Source organism: Leuciscus leuciscus (assembly GCF_965113295.1).
Source record: "Leuciscus leuciscus genome assembly, chromosome: 25".
NCBI classification, from domain to species: Eukaryota; Metazoa; Chordata; class Actinopteri; order Cypriniformes; family Leuciscidae; genus Leuciscus; species Leuciscus leuciscus.
In genome coordinates this window covers 19,226,449-19,245,061 of record NC_138724.1, presented here as the reverse complement: position 1 = coordinate 19,245,061, position 18,613 = coordinate 19,226,449, and the positions used below count along the sequence as shown (strand labels likewise).

The window sequence follows — 18,613 nt, the reverse complement described above, 5'->3', positions numbered from 1 at the left end:
TCAAACAAACAAGCATGCACACACTCGGTTGAATGTATCATTTGAACAACTATATTATGATAAAAAAAGGCTTCATCTTCTTCATCAGAGTTTAATTTGATTAGTTATTCTTGAATACTAATTTGAAAGCACTTAATACAATGAATCATTTTTGCATACATGTTTTTACATTATACTTATATTTAAAAAGAAAAACACCTGCCTTTAATTACATGTAATTCATTTCTCTAATTGCATCTATTATTACACTATTAACTCGCCATTAAACCTAACCGTACCATGAAATCGGTCTCTAACCTTACTCATATCCCACCTCAATAGCAGAAAAAGTGTTTTGCAATGCAACAAACACAATCAGAAAACTGTACCAATTTTTACTTTTTTGACATCTAATATAAAGATACAACCAATAACCTATTTATATTGTACAAAAATGAGATAATCATCCTCGTGGAGCCACAATGATTATTAAATTTTACCATACATAGAGAACAAATAGCCTTACTTTTGTTTAGAATCCCATTTGGATTTGGTTTATAGATAAGCCACAGAATGACATTTTTACAGAGTGAATGTTACACTTACTGAACTGCTTGAACTGTTGAATTAAATATTGATGTTGCAGTACAATGTCTACAAAAATGTAAGTATTCATATAATTAATTTGTCATTGTTTTTAAATAATTAAAAAGTATAATATTATTAATAATTTAAATTAACATTATGAATGTATTCAATTAATTGATCTATGTATTATTAATTATTAGATGATATTGTACCATAGTATTTTTTGGTAAAACAATATTTTTTTTACCATATATATCAAGTATCGCCAACTACCTCACCATGCGATACATCTTCAATATGCAGTGATGCATCACAATATTGTAATTGGACTGTGACTAATTCAATATCTCTTGCACTGTAGGATGTGATATGAATGCTCAAATAAACAGACATATCGATACAAGTAAAAAAAGGTATTATTATAGGAAAATATTATTTAATATGATTTATTTTACCGCTTTTACTGATGTATAAGAGGTGGGAGCGGGATGGGAAAGTGACGTAACTAACTACTGCTAACCACCAGACCCACGAGTGCTTTGACACAAGCTAATACTTGGGTCGTGGTCCTTTCCCTGCTGTTCAGATGCCTCTGGTCTTGCTTATGTTGTCTATGCATAATGCATCAGGGAGTCAACAAGGACCGAGATGCAGAGGAGTTCCACCAATTGAGGACCGCATCAGTGCACACACACACACACACACACTCAAGCTAAAAGGACTCCAGAGAGAGTCAGTCAAGAGGAAGTGATGGCAGGAAGCGTCACACAAAAAGGCGCCACGGGTCATACTTCTCTCTGCCGTCCACTTCCTCATGTCTCTGCTCCCACGCACGCAAGGCAGGGAAGCAGAATGAGGAAACTCTGTCCTGAAGGACTACAGGATGCTCAGGGCCAGATAATGACAGGGTTTCCCTGAAATTGGGCCCTGACAGGTCGGATTCGGGAGGGCATCCTGGACTGAACTGAATTTTTTTAAGTGTGAATGCTGGTAAAAGTGAATGTGCGCTATATGGCTATTTTTTACTACTCAACTTGTCATCCAGAAGATTAGTTAAGTAGTCAGTGGGTTAAACCACGTGCCATGCAGCTTCAGCAGCCTTTTTTTGTTTCTGGCAAGAGGTAGTTCACCCAGTGTAGTCTGATTCACAAACAAATTACTCCCATGAGTCAGTTCTTTTAATAACTAGTTCAAAAAGACAAGGTGCCAGTTTGAAAGAGTCTGAAACACTGCCCTCTATAATACACAGCATTAGTAGAGAGAAAACGCAGGGTTTTTCCTGGGTCAAAAATGGTTTTCGGTGGTGGCGGACGAACACAGTCATCAACAAACACAGTACAAAGTACCTTACCCAGGCCAGTATACTCATAATAAATCCTAAATAAATGCAAAACAACAGTTTGTAATATTAACTTATCCTATTATTCATGAAATAAAAAAAAAAAACACTCAGGTAATTTATACTATAGTCACTGAGTGACTCAAAGTGAGCAACAAAGTAACACATTACATAGAAAAAGTGTCAGGTCTATTATTTTGCATTTATACTCCAAGATTTAATGCACAGATCATTTGACATACAGTATCCGATTGTTTTGTTCCGTTATTGGTATTGTCACATTAAAATGATAAAAAAAACAATAAAAATAAATCTTTGGCGGGACACCGATTCATTTAGGAGGCCGCCAAAATATTTTCAAAGCGGGAAAAACCCTGAAATATCTGAAAAACAACCGAAATACACCCAAATGAAACAGAATCAATTTCAATTTGAATTAAAATCAAAACTGAATCTAAAGCTTGTAAATCAGAATCGAATTAGAATGGGAACATTTCTTTCATATCTTTTCATTACAACTGAAAAACACCCAAATGAAACAGACTCAAAATGAACCGAAACCAGAACTGAATCTTAAGCTTGTGAATCAGAATCAAATCTGAATGGGACTCGCAAAAACATGGACAATTTCTTTCATATCTTTTCATTACAACTGATAAAGCACTCAAATGTAACAGAAACAAAATGAATTGAAGAACTGAATCTAAGAACTGTGAATCAGAATCGAACCAGGATGGACCTTGCAAAAACCTGAATGTGTTAGGCCTACGTAGACAAATAGCAACACTGGGACGCAGTACAGTAACATCAACTGACACCATATAGAATAAGTGCAATTAAAGTCACATGATCAACAACATGTCAACACATATCCAGAGTCTATTGGCGTAACGAATCGACTAGTCAACGTGTGTGCAGAAGTCCAAGTCAGACACTAGTTTTCTCTATGCAGTACAGTGTGTACAGACAAAAGGAACAAATGGAAGAAAGGGAGAGACAGCGAGAGAGAGAGAGCTAAAGTCACATTGTGGAGGAGTCTATTATTAGTCTATGGCTCCAGCAGCAAAGTGAGGTCACATCAGAGCCCAGCTTTAGACACGTGTGTGTGCTCGGTGTGTTTTTGCTTTCACGCTCGAGCTACTCTACACAGCCAGAATCAGAGCACTCGAAAAAAGAGAAAGAGAGAGAGAGAATGAAAGGGGGAGAAAAAGAGACTTCCTGTAAACACGTGAGCGAGGCACCCACAGTCTGTTGTGTGCCGTCTCGCAGCATTTCCTCAATCCGCTTGTAAAGCAGAAAGCACAGCATTTTGCACGGAAGCACGAGGACATTCCCATAATTCGGATAAGAACAAGGCACGCAGTAAATAAGAACGATTTGGAAAGCTGCCGGCCACACAAACAAAACTGGGCTGAATATAATAAACAGTTATTTTTTGGGAAAACCGGCCACATTAATAGCCATCATGTGCCTCATATTAACTATAATTATACAGCAGGGTCCAAAAATTTGCTGAAAGTGCTTCTATTTTAATTGTATTTTAATTGAATATATATATATATATATATATATATATATATATATATATATATATATATATATACACACACACACACACACACACACACACACACACGCATACATATGTATATATATATATATATATATATATATATATATATATATATACACACACACACGCATACATATGTATATATATATATATATATATATATATATATAGACACACACTATTATTATTATATTAATATATATTAAAATTACATTTAATAAATAATTAAATATCTCATTTTCATTACAAATTAAAGTATTAGAAAAGCAATGAGTGAAAACATATTGACAAATGTATTTAATATTTAATGACAAATTATAGTATCAGAATAGCAATCCGAGTTCAAATTTAATGTGAAAAATTTGCAGGAATTTACTAGTTTCTTTTGTTTTGTTCTCCTGGTTTCATGATAGAATGCCAGATTTTCAATGTGGTCTCAGATTTTTACACCCCACTCACATATTTACAAGAGAACAGAAGTGTAAGGAGTAGACAAAACCATAATAATGTGGAAAAAACTTAAACTGATAAATATTGATCATTTAAAAAAGAAAACATGAGGGACAGCAAAAGTGTGGCAGTTTTCGATGAGGGCTTAACATTAGCTAGCCTATATTTCCCCCTAGTGGTTGGAAACAGTTCTGACTTCATGAATCAGTTCCAAAAAGAGCTCAGATCTTACCGCTGTGGAGAAAAGAACACGTCCCACTTCAACCACCTGAGGGTCACCAGACTGAGTATCAGCAACAATGGGGTTAATCTAAGAAAAACGAAAGAATGAGAGATAATAACTAACCTGAATGCAGTGTTTGTGCTGGTGTCACAGAGCTAATATATTGACTGCAATGTACTGGATTGATCTACAGTGTTGACGCTGTACTGATCTCCGAGAGGAAACTCAGTACCGTTTGTGAAACACAAGGGTATTGTAATAGCACTGCAGTTGTGGGCACTGACCTCAACTGTGCCATTTTGAGCAGTGTGTCGGTGAGAGGATCGAGGGTAAATGTCCATCAGGTGTGGAGGGGGATCTGGAGTGACTCGTTTGCTATGCCTGCTCAACAGCTCTCTGTAGTTCAGTGAATCAAAGTTGGTCTTCCACATTAGAACCTGAAACCCAGACGATCACGAGCATAAGTGACATGATCAGCTCCACGGTAATCGGATAATAAAACATTAACATTACATCACAATTACCTGAGAGTCAGCACCTCCTGAAGCAAACAGATCTCCATCTCGAGAAAACGTCACAGCCAACACTGGACCCTGAGAGCAGAGGGGGGGAAATTACACTTTATGGCTTTTCTTCTAAGGGTGGGCTGTTTAATGCAGGTCTACATCACAAAATACACAAAAATGTTAGGAATAATTATTTTTTTCTATTTAACACAAACAAATATTGTTTTTAACAAATTATTATGCAGCTCTTGCCATACAATGACAGTTGATCATGACTATCAAGCTCAATTCATGTAATAAAAATAATAATTTACCATACTGTAAAAGTACTCCATATGACTATTTTCAGTTCATATTCAGAAACTTTATTATGTGTAAAATTGTCTTCGGCTTCACCATTGACAGCATGGACAGTAACACATAAGCAAAAGCAAAACATAATAGACCAAATATTACCAGTCAAATAAGAAAGATAGCATTTTCAACAACTTTAGAAATTAACTTTAAAAAGTGAATATTTATTATTTAGTTTATTATTATTTTGATACCAAAATTATTATGTTAAAATATTTAATTGCAAAAAAAGCTTCCCCCAAAAACCCCCAAGAGTTGTGATACATTTTTGGTGATTTCTTGATTTCCTGTTGTATGGCAAGAACTGTATATTTTTTTCCAAAAAATCTGTTTTATGTCCCATTAAAAAAGAAAAAAAAGAATATGGGTTTGAAATGACAAGAGGGTGAGTAAAAGATGAGAGAATCTTTTTTTTTTTGATGAATTCCCAATTGTTCCAGCTAGAATTCAAATTCTACGCTATTAGAGAGGGTGACACCTTGTGGCCGTGAAGAGTGTAGATGAGCCTCCCCTCCAGCAGGTCCAAGATCTTCATTGTACTGTCACTCGAACCACTGATCAGATAGTTTCCGGATGGATGGAAGGAAAAGCTGTTGACCCCTGCGCTATGAACTGCAAGACCAAGTAAAATGCTTGAAAACAAGAATTAAAAACAAATACATTTTCATGATGTGAAACCATCTCCGTTTATATTAACTACCTCTGTAATGTTGTATTAACTTGTTTGTACGAATATCCCAGATTTTTAATGTGTTGTCCGCTCCTGATGATGCAATGCATGTGCCACTGGAATTGAAGTCCACAAATGTCGCTGACCTAAACAGAATATCAGGAAACTTTAGTCCAATAAACATACAGTATCCTCAGAAAGATTCAGAAAGCACCAACAACGCTCAATTCTCACCCGCCGTAGTCTGTGAAAACGTTTATGCACTGACGTGCGGATGTATCCCAGAGGCGAACCGTCCTGTCATCGCCACAGGAAGCAACGAGACGACCATCTGGTGAAAAGCTGACAGGGACAGACAGGACAAGTGAGAGTGAGAGAAATCCCACTTTATGTGACAAAACCGGAAAGGTTAGACACATAGTCTCATACCTCGCACAGCGTACCCAGTTGGTGTGCCGGTTTAGAGAGTAAAGGAATTTCTTCCGTTCGACACCCCACACTTTCACAGACTTGTCATCTGAGGCCGTGACCAGCCTTTGGCCATCGCTGGAGAAATGAACGCTTCGGACGCTCGCTGTGTGTGCTTTGAACACAGTTGACTCACCCTTTCTGTAACACACATAGACAATAATGCATTAAGATACATATAATACATTAAAGGGTTAGTTGTGTATTTGTGCTAGACGACTTCTTACAACCGAACACAATCAGAGTTATATAAAAGAAAAATAGCCTGGCTCTTCCCAGCTTTATAATGAGAGAAAAAAAGTGCATCAACATCATAAAAGTAATCCATACGGCTCCAAGGGGTTAACAAAGGCTTTCTGAAGTGAAGCGATGTGTTTTTGAAAAATATCCAAAATAAGCTTAGGTGAGAGTAGACGCCTCTCGCAGTTCAAACTAATAGGGCTGGGAAACAAACTCAAGCTCCTCTGACATTTCTCTTCAAAAATTCTCATTTTAAACTTCTGACTTGTGACCGGTGTTTTTTTTTTTTGCGCTCTCCTCTGTGCTTCCGCATTCGCCAATACGTCAAGCGTCGTGTCAGAGGTCACTCTTCCACCGGAACTTGACTCGCGTACGGCCGTTACCTGAAGCCAGTGAATATAGTTTATAAAGTTATAAATACAGATATCGCTTCGCTTCAAAAGGCCTTTATTAACCCCCTGGAGCCGTATGGATTACTTTTATTATGGATGAATGCACTTTTTTGGGCTTCAAAAAACAAGATATCATTCACTCCCATTATAAAGCTTGGAAGAGCCAGGATATTTTTTTTAATATAACTCCGATTGTGTTTGGCTGAAAGAAGAAAGTCATATACACCTAGGATAGCTTGAGGGCGAGTAAATTATGGGATAATTTTTGGGTGAACTAACCCATTAAAACTCTTAAGAGATCATCTGTACTCACATGCTGGGCGTCCAAAGTCGAACTGTCTGATCTCTGGATGAAGACGCCACCAAAGATCCGCTTGGAGAAAAATGAACACCTGTAATGACGTCCGTGTGACCCACAAACCTAAACGCCCTTGCTTTTGGAGCGAGGTTCCAGATCATAAGGTTCTTGTCACAGGATCCAGAAGCTGCAAGAGAAGTTGCAAGTGGTTATGTTGGGATGTTCTCTGACTGAAAATAGAAGATAAATAATATGACATACCCAGCTGTTTATTATTGGGGCTGAAATCAGCGCAGGAGACAACATCTTTGTGACCTTTAAAATGTCTCTCAAGGGTGGGATCCTCCTGAAAAGGATATCATAGAAGAATAAGGTGTAAAATGTTTATTTTCCAAAGTTTTTGGAAACCCCAAATTCAAAATCTCTGAAAATTAGAATATTACATGAAATCAATTAAAAAAAAAAGGATTTTACTTACAGAAATGTCAGCCCTCTGAAAAGTATAATCATGCATATGTACTCAGTACTTGGTTTGAGCCCCTTTTGCATGAATTACTGCCTCAATGCGTAGTGGCATGGATGCTATCAGCCTGTGGCACTACTGAGGTGTTATGGAAGACCAGGATGCTTCAATAGCGGCCTTCAGCTCTTCTGCATTGTTCTGTCTCATGTCTCTCATCTTTCTCTTGGCAATGCCCCATAGATTCTCTATGGGGTTAAGGTCAGGCAAGTTTCCTGGCCAATCAAGCACAGTAATCCCATGGTCATTGAACCAGGTTTTGGTTCTTTTGGCAGTGTGGGCAGATACTAAGTCGTGCTGGAAAATGAAGTCAGCATCTCCATAAAGCTTGTCTGCTGAAAGAAGCATGAAGTGCTCTAAAATGTCCTGGTAGACGGCTGTGTTGACTCTGGACTTAATAAAGCACGGTGGACCAAAGTCCTCTTTTCTGATGAGAGCAAATTTTCATTCTCATTTGGGAACCAAGGTCCCAGAGTCTGGAGGAAGAATGGAGAGGCACACAATCCAAGATGCTTGAAGTCCAGTGTGAAGTTTCCACAGTCTGTGTTGGTTTGGGGTGCCATGTCATCTGCTGGTGTTGGTCCACTGTGCTTTATTAAGTCCAGAGTCAACGCAGCCGTCTACCAGGACATTTTAGAGCACTTCATGCTCCCTTCAGCAGACAAGCTTTATGGAGATGCTGACTTCATTTTCCAGCAGGACTTGGTATCTGCCCACACTGCCAAAAGAACCAAAACCTGGTTCAATGACCATGGGATTACTGTGCTTGATTGGCCAGCAAACTCGCCTGACCTTAACCCCATAGAGAATTTATGGGGCATTGCCAAGAGAAAGATGAGAGACATGAGACAGAACAATGCAGAAGAGCTGAAGGCCGCTATTGAAGCATCCTGGTCTTCCATAACACCTCAGTAGTGCCACAGGCTGATAGCATCCATGCCACTCCGCATTGAGGAAGTAATTCATGCAAAAGGGGCCCAAACCAAGTACTGAGTACATATGCATGATTATACTTTTCAGAGGGCTGACATTTCTGTATGTAAAATCCTTTTTTTTATTGATTTCCTGTAATATTCTAATTTTCTGAGATTTTTTATTTGGGGTTTTCATAAGCTGTAAGCCATAATCATCAAAATTATAACAAAATATAGCTGCAAGCAGCAATTATCGGGGCCAAGCGCAAGCAGATGACAGGATATGCCAACATGGCTGAAGGTGTCAGACCAACTGCAACAATTTGCAATTAAAGACATATAAAGAGGATTTTAGGCGAAATGGCTGAAAAATCATATAAAAAGTAATTCAAAATATGATTTAATGGGTTATCACTTTCGACCAATAGGTGGAGCAGTTACAAAACTGATGTGATGTGGTCAGAGTGAAGTGACAATGACACATACAAAGTTTGGTGTCAATATGTCAAGGCATTACAGAGATAAAGCCTGAATAGTGCTTTTGGCATCATGACTCAAATTTGCTGCTGCTCTACACGAAAACGGTTTCGTCTATTGACACGAAATCCATAACTTTTAGACAGCACAGTCTGGAGATGATACGATTCGATTTTGGTGAAAATCGGACAAACGGTCTAGGAGGAGTTCAAAAAAGTAGGTTTTGAATGAAAATCAAGATGGCGGACAGGAAGTTCGGCCAAATAAGGAAAACTTGGTATCTATGTTCTCGGCTTGACACAAGGAATCTATTAAGACCAGTGGCATTTCGATAGGCCGATTTATTCAAAAGTTATTAGCCTTTTTGGAAATCTTGTTATAACTTTTGACCACTAGGTGGCACTGTCTCGAAATATTTTGGGTAGCTTCAGGGGATGGTGCTGAAGGCACATTCTGAGTTTCGTAATATTACACCAATGCATTTGTTTAGTATAGCATTTTATTTCACAAAACTGTATTGAAGTCAATGGGAATTTCATGTTTTGTTCTGTTATAGCGCCACCAAGAGGCTCAGTCCCACCATTTTTTTTACATGTCCTCAGAGTGAGCCCATACATATGTGTGTCAATTTTGGTGAAAATATCTCAATTCGCTTCGGAGTTATAGACATTTATATGAAAAAACACGTAAAAAATGACTGACACATGACTTTGATTGGATTTTAGTACCCCTTACTATCAATATTTTCGCATTTGGGCATTGGCGTATAGCTATCGACCTATGTTTCCAAACTTCTGACGGTGGTTTCGTCTTGATCGGAGTAGCGGTTTCGAAGATATAGCCAAATGTTTTTTAAGCGCTAAATCACAACGCTACACAAACCCTAAGGCGAAACCTAGCATGTTTGGTATCGTTGGACTCGGCAACGATTCAGTAGTCTAATGAGATGAATCTTGTGAAAATAAGTCGACCACACCCAAAGTTATAAGCATTTGAATAAAAAGATTAACCACTAGGTGGCGCTGTTTCAAAACTTTTCACGCTCCTTCAGGACATCGTGCTGATGACCCATACCAAGTTTCGTAACAATCAGTTCATGCGTTCTTAAAATACAGCATTTTAGCACAAAATTCAAAATGGCCGACAGTCAAAATGGCCGATATGGTCAAATTGGATATCAGTCGACTCAGCATGATGCCCTGAATATAACAAGACCAATTTGATGATTTTTGGACAAACCATTCAGAAGTTATAAGCAAAAACAGCCATTTTTCATATCTCCGGACCAGTAGGTGGTGTTGCGCCGAAACGCAGCATGTAACATCAGGTCATGCTTGTGATGACATGTACCAAGTTTGGTCTGAATACGATAAACCGTTGCGGAGATACAGCCTTACAACTGTTTTTGCAAGCGCTACGTAAAATTTGTTCGAGCGTTTATCAAAAACGGTTTGACGAATCAATTTGAATTCCATAACTTTTGGTCAGCACTGCCTGAAGATGACCTGGTTCAATTTTCGTGCAAATCGGACAAACCGTCTAGGACGAGTTCGAAAAAGTAGCTTTTTTATAAAATTCTAAATGGCGGCCATATTTTTATGAGGGAAATGACGTCATAGGGTGCAATCGAATCGTCATGAGCTCAGGAATCAGAGAAAAAAAGAATTTTGTTGATTGATCTTACAGTTCAAAAGTTATTAGCAAAATATAAGTGCAACTTTGGACAGGTGGTGGCGCTAGAGGGAATGACTTAGACACACCAAAATTGGTGTATTTAATGTTGGGACTGTCCTCTATCAGAATGTCAAACCATTACAACTTTCCCGCAATCGGTTCTATGGGCTGCCATAGACACCCAGTCGGAAAAAGGAAGAATAATAATAATAATAGGAACGGGAACAGAAACAATAGGTGCCTACGCACCTTCGGTGCTTGGCCCCTAATAAAGGCTTGAAATATCTCACTTTGCATGAAATGAGTCTATATAATATATTAGTTTCACCTTTTAAGTTGAATTACTGAAATTAATGAACTTTTGCACGATATTCAAATTTTTCGAGTTTAACCTGTACATGGTGACAAAACCATAGTTGTACCACGGTAACGTTACCATGTCTAAAGCTGCTAGTTCCATAGTACTTTTTGTTAGCTAATTATATTGTTTTGTACGGTCAACTTCGTCAAATATAACCAATATTAGTATCTCCATATTGAAACATAAACACGAAACTTTCCAGCACAGTTGCACAGAGCTAATTAAACCAGAAACGATATAAAATGTCTACATTCGCACTTTAAAATGTTTCTGCTAAGTAGTCTTACCATTACAGACGCCATTGTTCTGGAAAACGTCGAGGAAGTTTTTGAATTTCGTGCAGTTTGTTCTTTGTTTTACAAGTAAACAAGTGAAACTCCTTCATGTTGAGCCACTTCCCATCTGTCAAACAAGCCGCGTTTTCCCCAGACCAAACAAATCACGCTCCGAATCATCGAGTCAGCGGGACTAGATGAGCAATGTGGACTTAAAATCCCTTTCGATTCAAATTATTTACATGTATGAATCGTTATTAAGACTGACAAAAAACGAATTTACACAGATTAACCTCTGCATTAATGCAGTCAATGGAAACCGCTAGTGTAACCAATCCTCCTAATACAACAGAAGGCTTGCTGGGATTAAAACTAAAATTTGCAAGCTTGTTTTACAAAGATTATACTGTCTGTAGAGTTAATTAGTTGCATATCCAAGCCAAACATTGTAAACAATTGTCTTCAGAAAAACAAGAAAAAAACACAGGAATTACTGGAAAAATACATAGATTAGAAAAATCATTTTATAAATTCTGCCGACGGGACTCTGTCACTGCATGGAAATAACGCCGTTGCATAGCAACAACCCCAAACGGTAAAGCAGTAGAACTAGCATTGAGGTTAAAAGAACTCCGTCACTGATTGGATAACCAATTCCACGAGCCAATCAGTGAAGACTTTGCTCAAAGAGGCAACGCTTTGAGTTTTGATTTTGGAAGCTAACGTTAGCCGCCGAAGCTCAGCTACGGTAAAATGTCGGTCAAGCTAGGGATGGGCGATTCAAAGGTCAGTGTTTTTATGTTTCTGCAAAGTGTCATTTGCAAAACGTATATGTTGAAAGCTAGTTCAGGGAATGTTTTACATGGGAAGCTGGGGTTTAAAAGGGAATCTGACACCGGCGCAGCTGCTGCTCCGTTGCCATAACTGTTAAGTTACCTGTCTGACCATCAACACCAGTTCACTGCTGATGCTTTCATGTTGTATAATTTTCTACCAGTACTAATCAATAAATAAACCATTTATATATAACGTTACTAATGGATGTTATTGGAGCTTACAGTGGCTTTTATATTCACTGCAAACTCCATTAAACTCAATGTTTGTTTCACACACGTCCTTTTCTCAGATGAGAAACCAACGTTAAACAATTACATTGATCCCAAAAACAATTATTTCAGAATAGTTAGTTACACAATGACAGTATGTTTTATTGAAATGGATGCTTATTTTCCTTCAGTATTTAAAAAAGAGGATTCCACAGAACCCCAAATATCAACATGTAAAAACACGACTTGATACAGGTATCAACTTTTTGGTGACTAACATTTTGAATATTCATTGCATAACTTATATCACAAAATATGTAATGAATAACCCTATTTATTTTCTAGGCTTCAGCCTGTCAAAATATATGGAGAGACTAGAGGAGGCCAGGAAAAGTAAGTTCAGAATATTATAAATCCATATTATTGCTGAAACTTTTTTAATATTTCAAAATGTCATGGTGCATTTAATTCTGAAGGGTTATTCTAACTAATAGTTTTTTTACAACACCTAACAAATCACAGACATTCAAGCACATCACAGTGGCCAAACAAAACTAGTGTGTATTTACATAAAAATATACAAAACAGTGCAGAATGGCACAGTAATGCATCTTTTGTGAACAGCTCCTTAATGACTTGTTTCAGCTGTTTTGTCTCCAAATGCTCTTGTCCTACTTATATTTACTCACCTGATGAGGAGAGAAAGACTGCTTTGTCCATATTGGTCATCTTGTTACAGGTTCCCTCTGATTTCTCAAGGATAAGCAAGTCTTGCTCCTCCTTTTGGATGCATGAGCAATGGATGGTTATTGTACTGTAGATTACAGTTATTCCTCTGTCAAGATTGTCTGCAGTGAAACCGAGATGCATAACCTCATCCAGTGGTGTCACTTGGCATCTTACAGTGGGTTTGCTGGTGAGGCTGGACTATGGAGTTCTTGCCAAAGATAAAAAGAGACGTTGGCAGAGCTCGTCTCAGTTTGCAGCAGCAATTGGCTTGTTAAAGTCAAGTTTAGTGAGTTTAATCTGTATCAAAATGGAGTTTGATATTTTGGGTGTGAATTTAAATGATGTGTCTTTAAATGAAGATGAAGTGAGAAATGGTAACACTCAGGATCCAGGTAAAAAGCATCAGAATTGTTTTTGTGTAGCAGCACTGCATCATTTAAAATGCATGTTTATTATATATATTTTTTCCAGACTACAGATATAGGAAGGATGAACTATTTAAAAGACTGAAAGTGACTACATTTGCTCAGCTGGTAAGTGAAAAAGAAATTATATAAAACACATGGTTTACTTTCAGTTTTAATATATTTTTTAGAAATATTACAAGTTAAAATGTAATTTATTCCTGTGATGTAATGTTGAATTTTCAGCATCATTACTCCAGTCTTTAGTGTCACATGATCCTTCAGAAACCATTCTAATATACTGATTTGCTAATCAAGAGACAATTCTTTGTATTATGATTATTAACAATGTTGAAAAAAGTTGTGCTTTGCAAGAGGAAGTTCAAAAGAACAGCATTTATTGAAAAATTTTTTTTTATGACGATATAAATGTCTTTTCTAACACTTATTAATTGTATGTATATTGTGTGTGTGCATAATCTTTTTTTTTTTTTTTTAGGTAATCCAAGTTGCTTCGGTGTCAGATCAGAATGACAACATTAATGATGAAATGCCTGGATTAGATGGTAGTTTCATTCCTCTTTTATGTTACTCTTTATTCTCAGTAGTTTTTACTAACAATTATTACGAATGAACACCCTAGAAACCGCATAGCAACATATTAACTACAACTCAGGACACTTTAGTACAGAGCCCCTAAGGGGACATGGTGATGGAAAACATGAAATGGGAGGGAAAAAAATTATATTGCAATGACTTTGCGTTTGCTTTCAAATCTTTTGCGCTCACCTGAGAAACATTGCGTTCGCTTGTTTCTTTTGCATGAGCCTGCAAACCTGCAGATGGAAACAATTTGAGTTGGGAGGAAAACTATTTTAATGCTTTTTTGAGCGAATGCTCAGGGCAATGCAAAATGTGTGCAAGCAAACGCAAAGTTCCTCGAGGAACGCAAACATTTGTGCAAGTAAATGCAAAGTTCCTCTGGGAATGCAAAAGTTGTGCACGCAAAGTTCCTCAGGGAACTCAAAATTTGTGCAAGCAAACGCAAAGTTCCTCGGGGAACGCAAAAATGTGTGGGCAAACACAAAGTTTCTTAGTGGAATGCAAAATATTTGCAAGCAAACGAAAAGTTTCTTGGGGAAACAAAATAACAAAAGTAGTAAGTAATACTACTTTTAGAAAATAACAAATGAGAATTTTCTCAGGAGCTTTGCAAAGCAGTTTTTCCCTACTTTCTCATGTTGTTTCCCTTAGGGGCTCCGTACATTAGCAACCACATAGCAACGCCCTGACAACTGTTTTCATTTTATTTATGTATTTTGTATATGGTTTCAGATGATATTTCAATATTCTCGGCATCACCGGGGCTCGACGGCTTCTCCGATCAGACTAATGGCTCCCCAGAGCCGACGCTTCTCAACTCACAGTGTATCAACAATGAGGAATCCGGCAACACTGGGTTTTCTCCTAGATCTACACTCCAAAGGTAGTCAAATCACTTTTGTTTTTGTGACACACCTGTCCATGTCCTTAATTAACCGGTCACATCAGAATATCATTTTATGCATCTAACTGATCCCCCCTCTAGCATTTCCTCTATTGTACACCCACAAGAGCTCTCATTGGCCAGGCTGCTTTCTCATGGCCCCAAGTGCCATTGAGTCTGTTTGGGGACAGTCGGTGCAATCGGACTCCGTCCTCAGAGACCCTGTGGGGGGGGAACAATGAGATATAGCCTGTAACACTGAGCACCCCTGACTGTCCTCACTCGATGTAATCGAGAATCTCTGGGCTCATTCATAGTGTCATCAGTGGCGTGGGAGAAATGGATCTGGACAGGAACGGACAGAAGACCATCCGACTGTCTCCAGTGTCTACCTCCAACACCACAGAGTGCCCCTTACCTGACTGCCCGTATCTGTTGCTGGATGTGCGGGACAGAGAGCAGTATGACCAGTGCCATATTATCAGTGGTAGGAAACTTACCTGGAAAACAGAATTTTGCTCAAAGTATGAAATACATTAATATAATATTATTAACAAACTTTTTTTTGCTCACAGCTTATAGTTACCCCATAGCGACCTTATCGAGGACAATGAACCCATACACGAAAGAAGTCCTTGATTACGTATCCTTTTATTCTTGATATGTGAAAATGTCATCGCAAACCTATAATGTGCATCTAATGCACATAAGCACAATAAATGAATATTTTTATTTATTTAATTATTGTTCATGTATGAAATGCACTATAATTTTTTTTTTTACTTTTAATATTTTTTTATTATTCATTCATTCATCAATTTTGATGCACATCTATGAAATGCGCTATAATGTATAATACTTATAAGGGGGTCCTATGAATTAAGGAATAAATAATTTGATTTAATTCATGAACAATAAATAAATAATAAATGATAATAATATAATAATATAAATTGTGCATTCATTCATAGGACCCCAGGATACCATTGGAAAAAGTCACACTGTTTTTGTGCGATCAATCATTTCTGTAATTTCAAATTCCTAGTTTTAAAATCTTTAACAGCTACACAGAAAAATGCATCGGGAAAGATCATAATTTTGTATGATGAAGATGAGAGGATAGCAAGTCAAGCGGCCACCACCATGTGCGAGAGAGGGTTTGAGAATCTCTTCATGTTGTCGGGGGGTAAGTCATCGTGACGACTTCTTCCAGGCAGACTGGAGACTGATAACAAACCTCAAAGACTTCCATGAACATTTTTCTACCTTTTCTTCTCATAGAAGGGAAAATAAGAAGCTCTTTTTGAAATGAATATTGTTATACATAGATCATTGAGGTCTCAATTATCTCCAAAGAATACACGTGGGTTAATCCTGTCAGTATTTCAGTATTCATCTTTTCCTTTCTCAACAAGGTTTAAAAGTGGTTGCTCAGAAGTTCCCTGAAGGAATGACAACAGGCTCCATTCCCATCTCCTGTCTGCCATCACCCACGGGACCTGGAGGTCGTAAGCGATCGGTGCCACGGAAGACGTCACAGGCAGCAGAAAAAAAGTGGCGGTTCACCTCAGAGGACCTCAGCAGAATCCAGCATTACCTAGAGGAGGTGTTCTTACCCAGCGAGCCCGGCAGTGAGTCATCCATTTCAAAAATGATGAAATTAAATAACCATTTTCACTGGCCAAAAAAAAACCTCTCATCAATTACTCACTCTCATGTCGTTTTTATTTTAGTCTGTGAGCCACATTTACAGATACTAATATATTACTATTTCCCCCCCACACACACACAAATTTTAGGTCGTCTCAGCAGTAGATTGTCCACTAGCAGCGCTGGCTCCAAAGCGTCTACAGTTCGGAGCGGTCGACAGGGCTCATCCATAGCAGGATCAGAAAGCGTTCGTTCACAGAGCAGTCGGCCTTGGAAATAACCTTCCGTTTCACTCTCACCATTGTCGTCTTCACTTCAATGCAAACAAAGCCTTTATATTTTACTTTTGCAGGATTCCTGTGAACATCTGTGATGGACATTCTAAATAACTGGCCACATGCACATAGTTTAATTCTCAGAAGTACACTGGAAGAAATTAAACATTTTATTGGTCCTGGTAGTACACCCAAATGGCACTGTTTTATTATTTCAGTTTATACACATATCTTTGCACTTGCTGACTCCAAATCTAAACTACATGTTTAAAATCTGATTTGCGCAGTCATCAACTTGTTGGCATCAAGAACCATTTATACTGTAATGATGGTACAAGATGTCTATGGTTTGACATCAAGCTGTTTAAATGTAGGGTTCTTCTCTGTTACATAAGTAAGCAGGTCTTAGTGGAAGGACTACACCTCTTGTTTGTCATTTTATTTGCTTTAGTTGTGCTATGACATGATCTGTTCATTGAGCATGCTGTATGTTTACTTGCTCAGTAGACACAGTATGAATGGCGCTTTCCTTTAGAAGTATTTTAGATGTGCTTGATGTTTTTTATGCCTTAAATCTATAGTTAATCTGTTCATTCAGTGCATTTATTTAAACGATTGATGCTTTCTGAACCAGTGCGGAAGATCTGCTCAACTGTGATTTGAATAATTATGAAATGTAGATGTGATTTCTGGCATTAATGAAGTTGATGTTGCTGTGTGAAAATTTGCTTTGTCTGTTGCAGAGCGTGATGAAGGAACTTAAAGTGCTTTTATTGGAGTCAATGTTGGTGGAATGTGTACATGGAGTGGTAGAAAGAGCTTTGACTTGTTTGTTTGGCCTTTGTTGTCTGTGCTGATTGACTGAAATCAGTTATTCCTGTTCTTTCATAGACTTTGTTTTATTGACCAATTAATAATTTAATGTAATCTATATAGTGAAAACTACCTGGTTTGTTCTTTTGTAATGAAAGTATGAATAAAGATCAATTTTATATTGTAGATCTAAGTGGTACCTACATGATTTTCAAGGATATTTATCATGTGTGTTCAGAAATGTCTTGATCTAATGAGCTGAGCTGTTTACATTATAACAATTATCTTTTTAGTCATTGTTCTTTATTACGAGTATAACTCCCTGTAATACTTGATTCTAGTTGGTCAGTTGAAGTATTAATAAGGCAATCTAATGTTTCGTAATGTCCACAGTCGTCCCTGACTCGTAACTGTGTAGCATTTAATAAAAAGTGATCAGTTGACTTAACTTAAAAAAAGTGACCCGTTGCCTTAAATGTATTAAGTGATTGAAAAAATTAAGTTATGTGGACTTGTCAAGTCCATGAAGTTTATTACTTAATTGAAGGCAACAGGTTTCCTAATTTTTTTAAGGTAAGTCAACTGATCACTTTTTACAGTGTAGTGAAATGACTTCAGACTGAGGACTTGGTATTATTATTACTGTGACACTGCAGTGTGTCTTGTTGCTAAGCTGTATATTTTGTACATTGTAACAGACTATTATACAGTGGCCTAATATTTTCTAATATTCACTGTCGTCCTTGGCTTGCAACGCTGTATATCAGACCTCTTAACTAACCGGCGCAACTATGGCAAGCTGCTTTGACTTTTAATCTTTCCTAGGATATGAATTTCTGATATCAAGAATTCAATTATCAGTAGTTAAAATGATCATTCTTGACATCAGGAATGGAGTTTTTACTAGGA

General features: G+C 37.6%; 2 protein-coding genes across 2 annotated transcripts in view; one reads left to right on the top strand and one right to left on the bottom strand.

Moving 5' to 3' along the window:
• poc1b (POC1 centriolar protein B) overlaps nucleotides 1–11,470 on the bottom strand; it is a 35,044-nt gene extending 23,574 nt beyond the window's left edge. The window contains exons 1-10 of the mRNA XM_082159882.1: nucleotides 11,314–11,470; nucleotides 7,342–7,426; nucleotides 7,096–7,267; nucleotides 6,112–6,291; nucleotides 5,917–6,024; nucleotides 5,713–5,828; nucleotides 5,491–5,624; nucleotides 4,677–4,745; nucleotides 4,437–4,589; nucleotides 4,162–4,239 (exon numbers count right to left, since the gene is read on the bottom strand). Of these exons, the coding sequence (XP_082016008.1) occupies nucleotides 4,162–4,239; nucleotides 4,437–4,589; nucleotides 4,677–4,745; nucleotides 5,491–5,624; nucleotides 5,713–5,828; nucleotides 5,917–6,024; nucleotides 6,112–6,291; nucleotides 7,096–7,267; nucleotides 7,342–7,426; nucleotides 11,314–11,328 (1,110 nt within the window). The 5' untranslated portion in view covers nucleotides 11,329–11,470. The remainder of the gene's footprint in view (nucleotides 1–4,161; nucleotides 4,240–4,436; nucleotides 4,590–4,676; nucleotides 4,746–5,490; nucleotides 5,625–5,712; nucleotides 5,829–5,916; nucleotides 6,025–6,111; nucleotides 6,292–7,095; nucleotides 7,268–7,341; nucleotides 7,427–11,313) is intronic.
• Nucleotides 11,471–11,963: 493 nt separating this feature from the next.
• cep41 (centrosomal protein 41) lies at nucleotides 11,964–17,892 on the top strand. Its single transcript, XM_082159599.1, has 11 exons — nucleotides 11,964–12,087; nucleotides 12,539–12,602; nucleotides 12,693–12,740; nucleotides 13,548–13,609; nucleotides 13,980–14,046; nucleotides 14,816–14,966; nucleotides 15,284–15,453; nucleotides 15,542–15,609; nucleotides 16,038–16,152; nucleotides 16,382–16,597; nucleotides 16,766–17,892. Exons 1-11 carry the CDS (start codon nucleotides 12,055–12,057, stop codon nucleotides 16,894–16,896), a joined length of 1,125 nt encoding a protein of 374 aa, XP_082015725.1. The 5' UTR covers nucleotides 11,964–12,054; the 3' UTR covers nucleotides 16,897–17,892.
• Nucleotides 17,893–18,613: the final 721 nt, after the last annotated feature.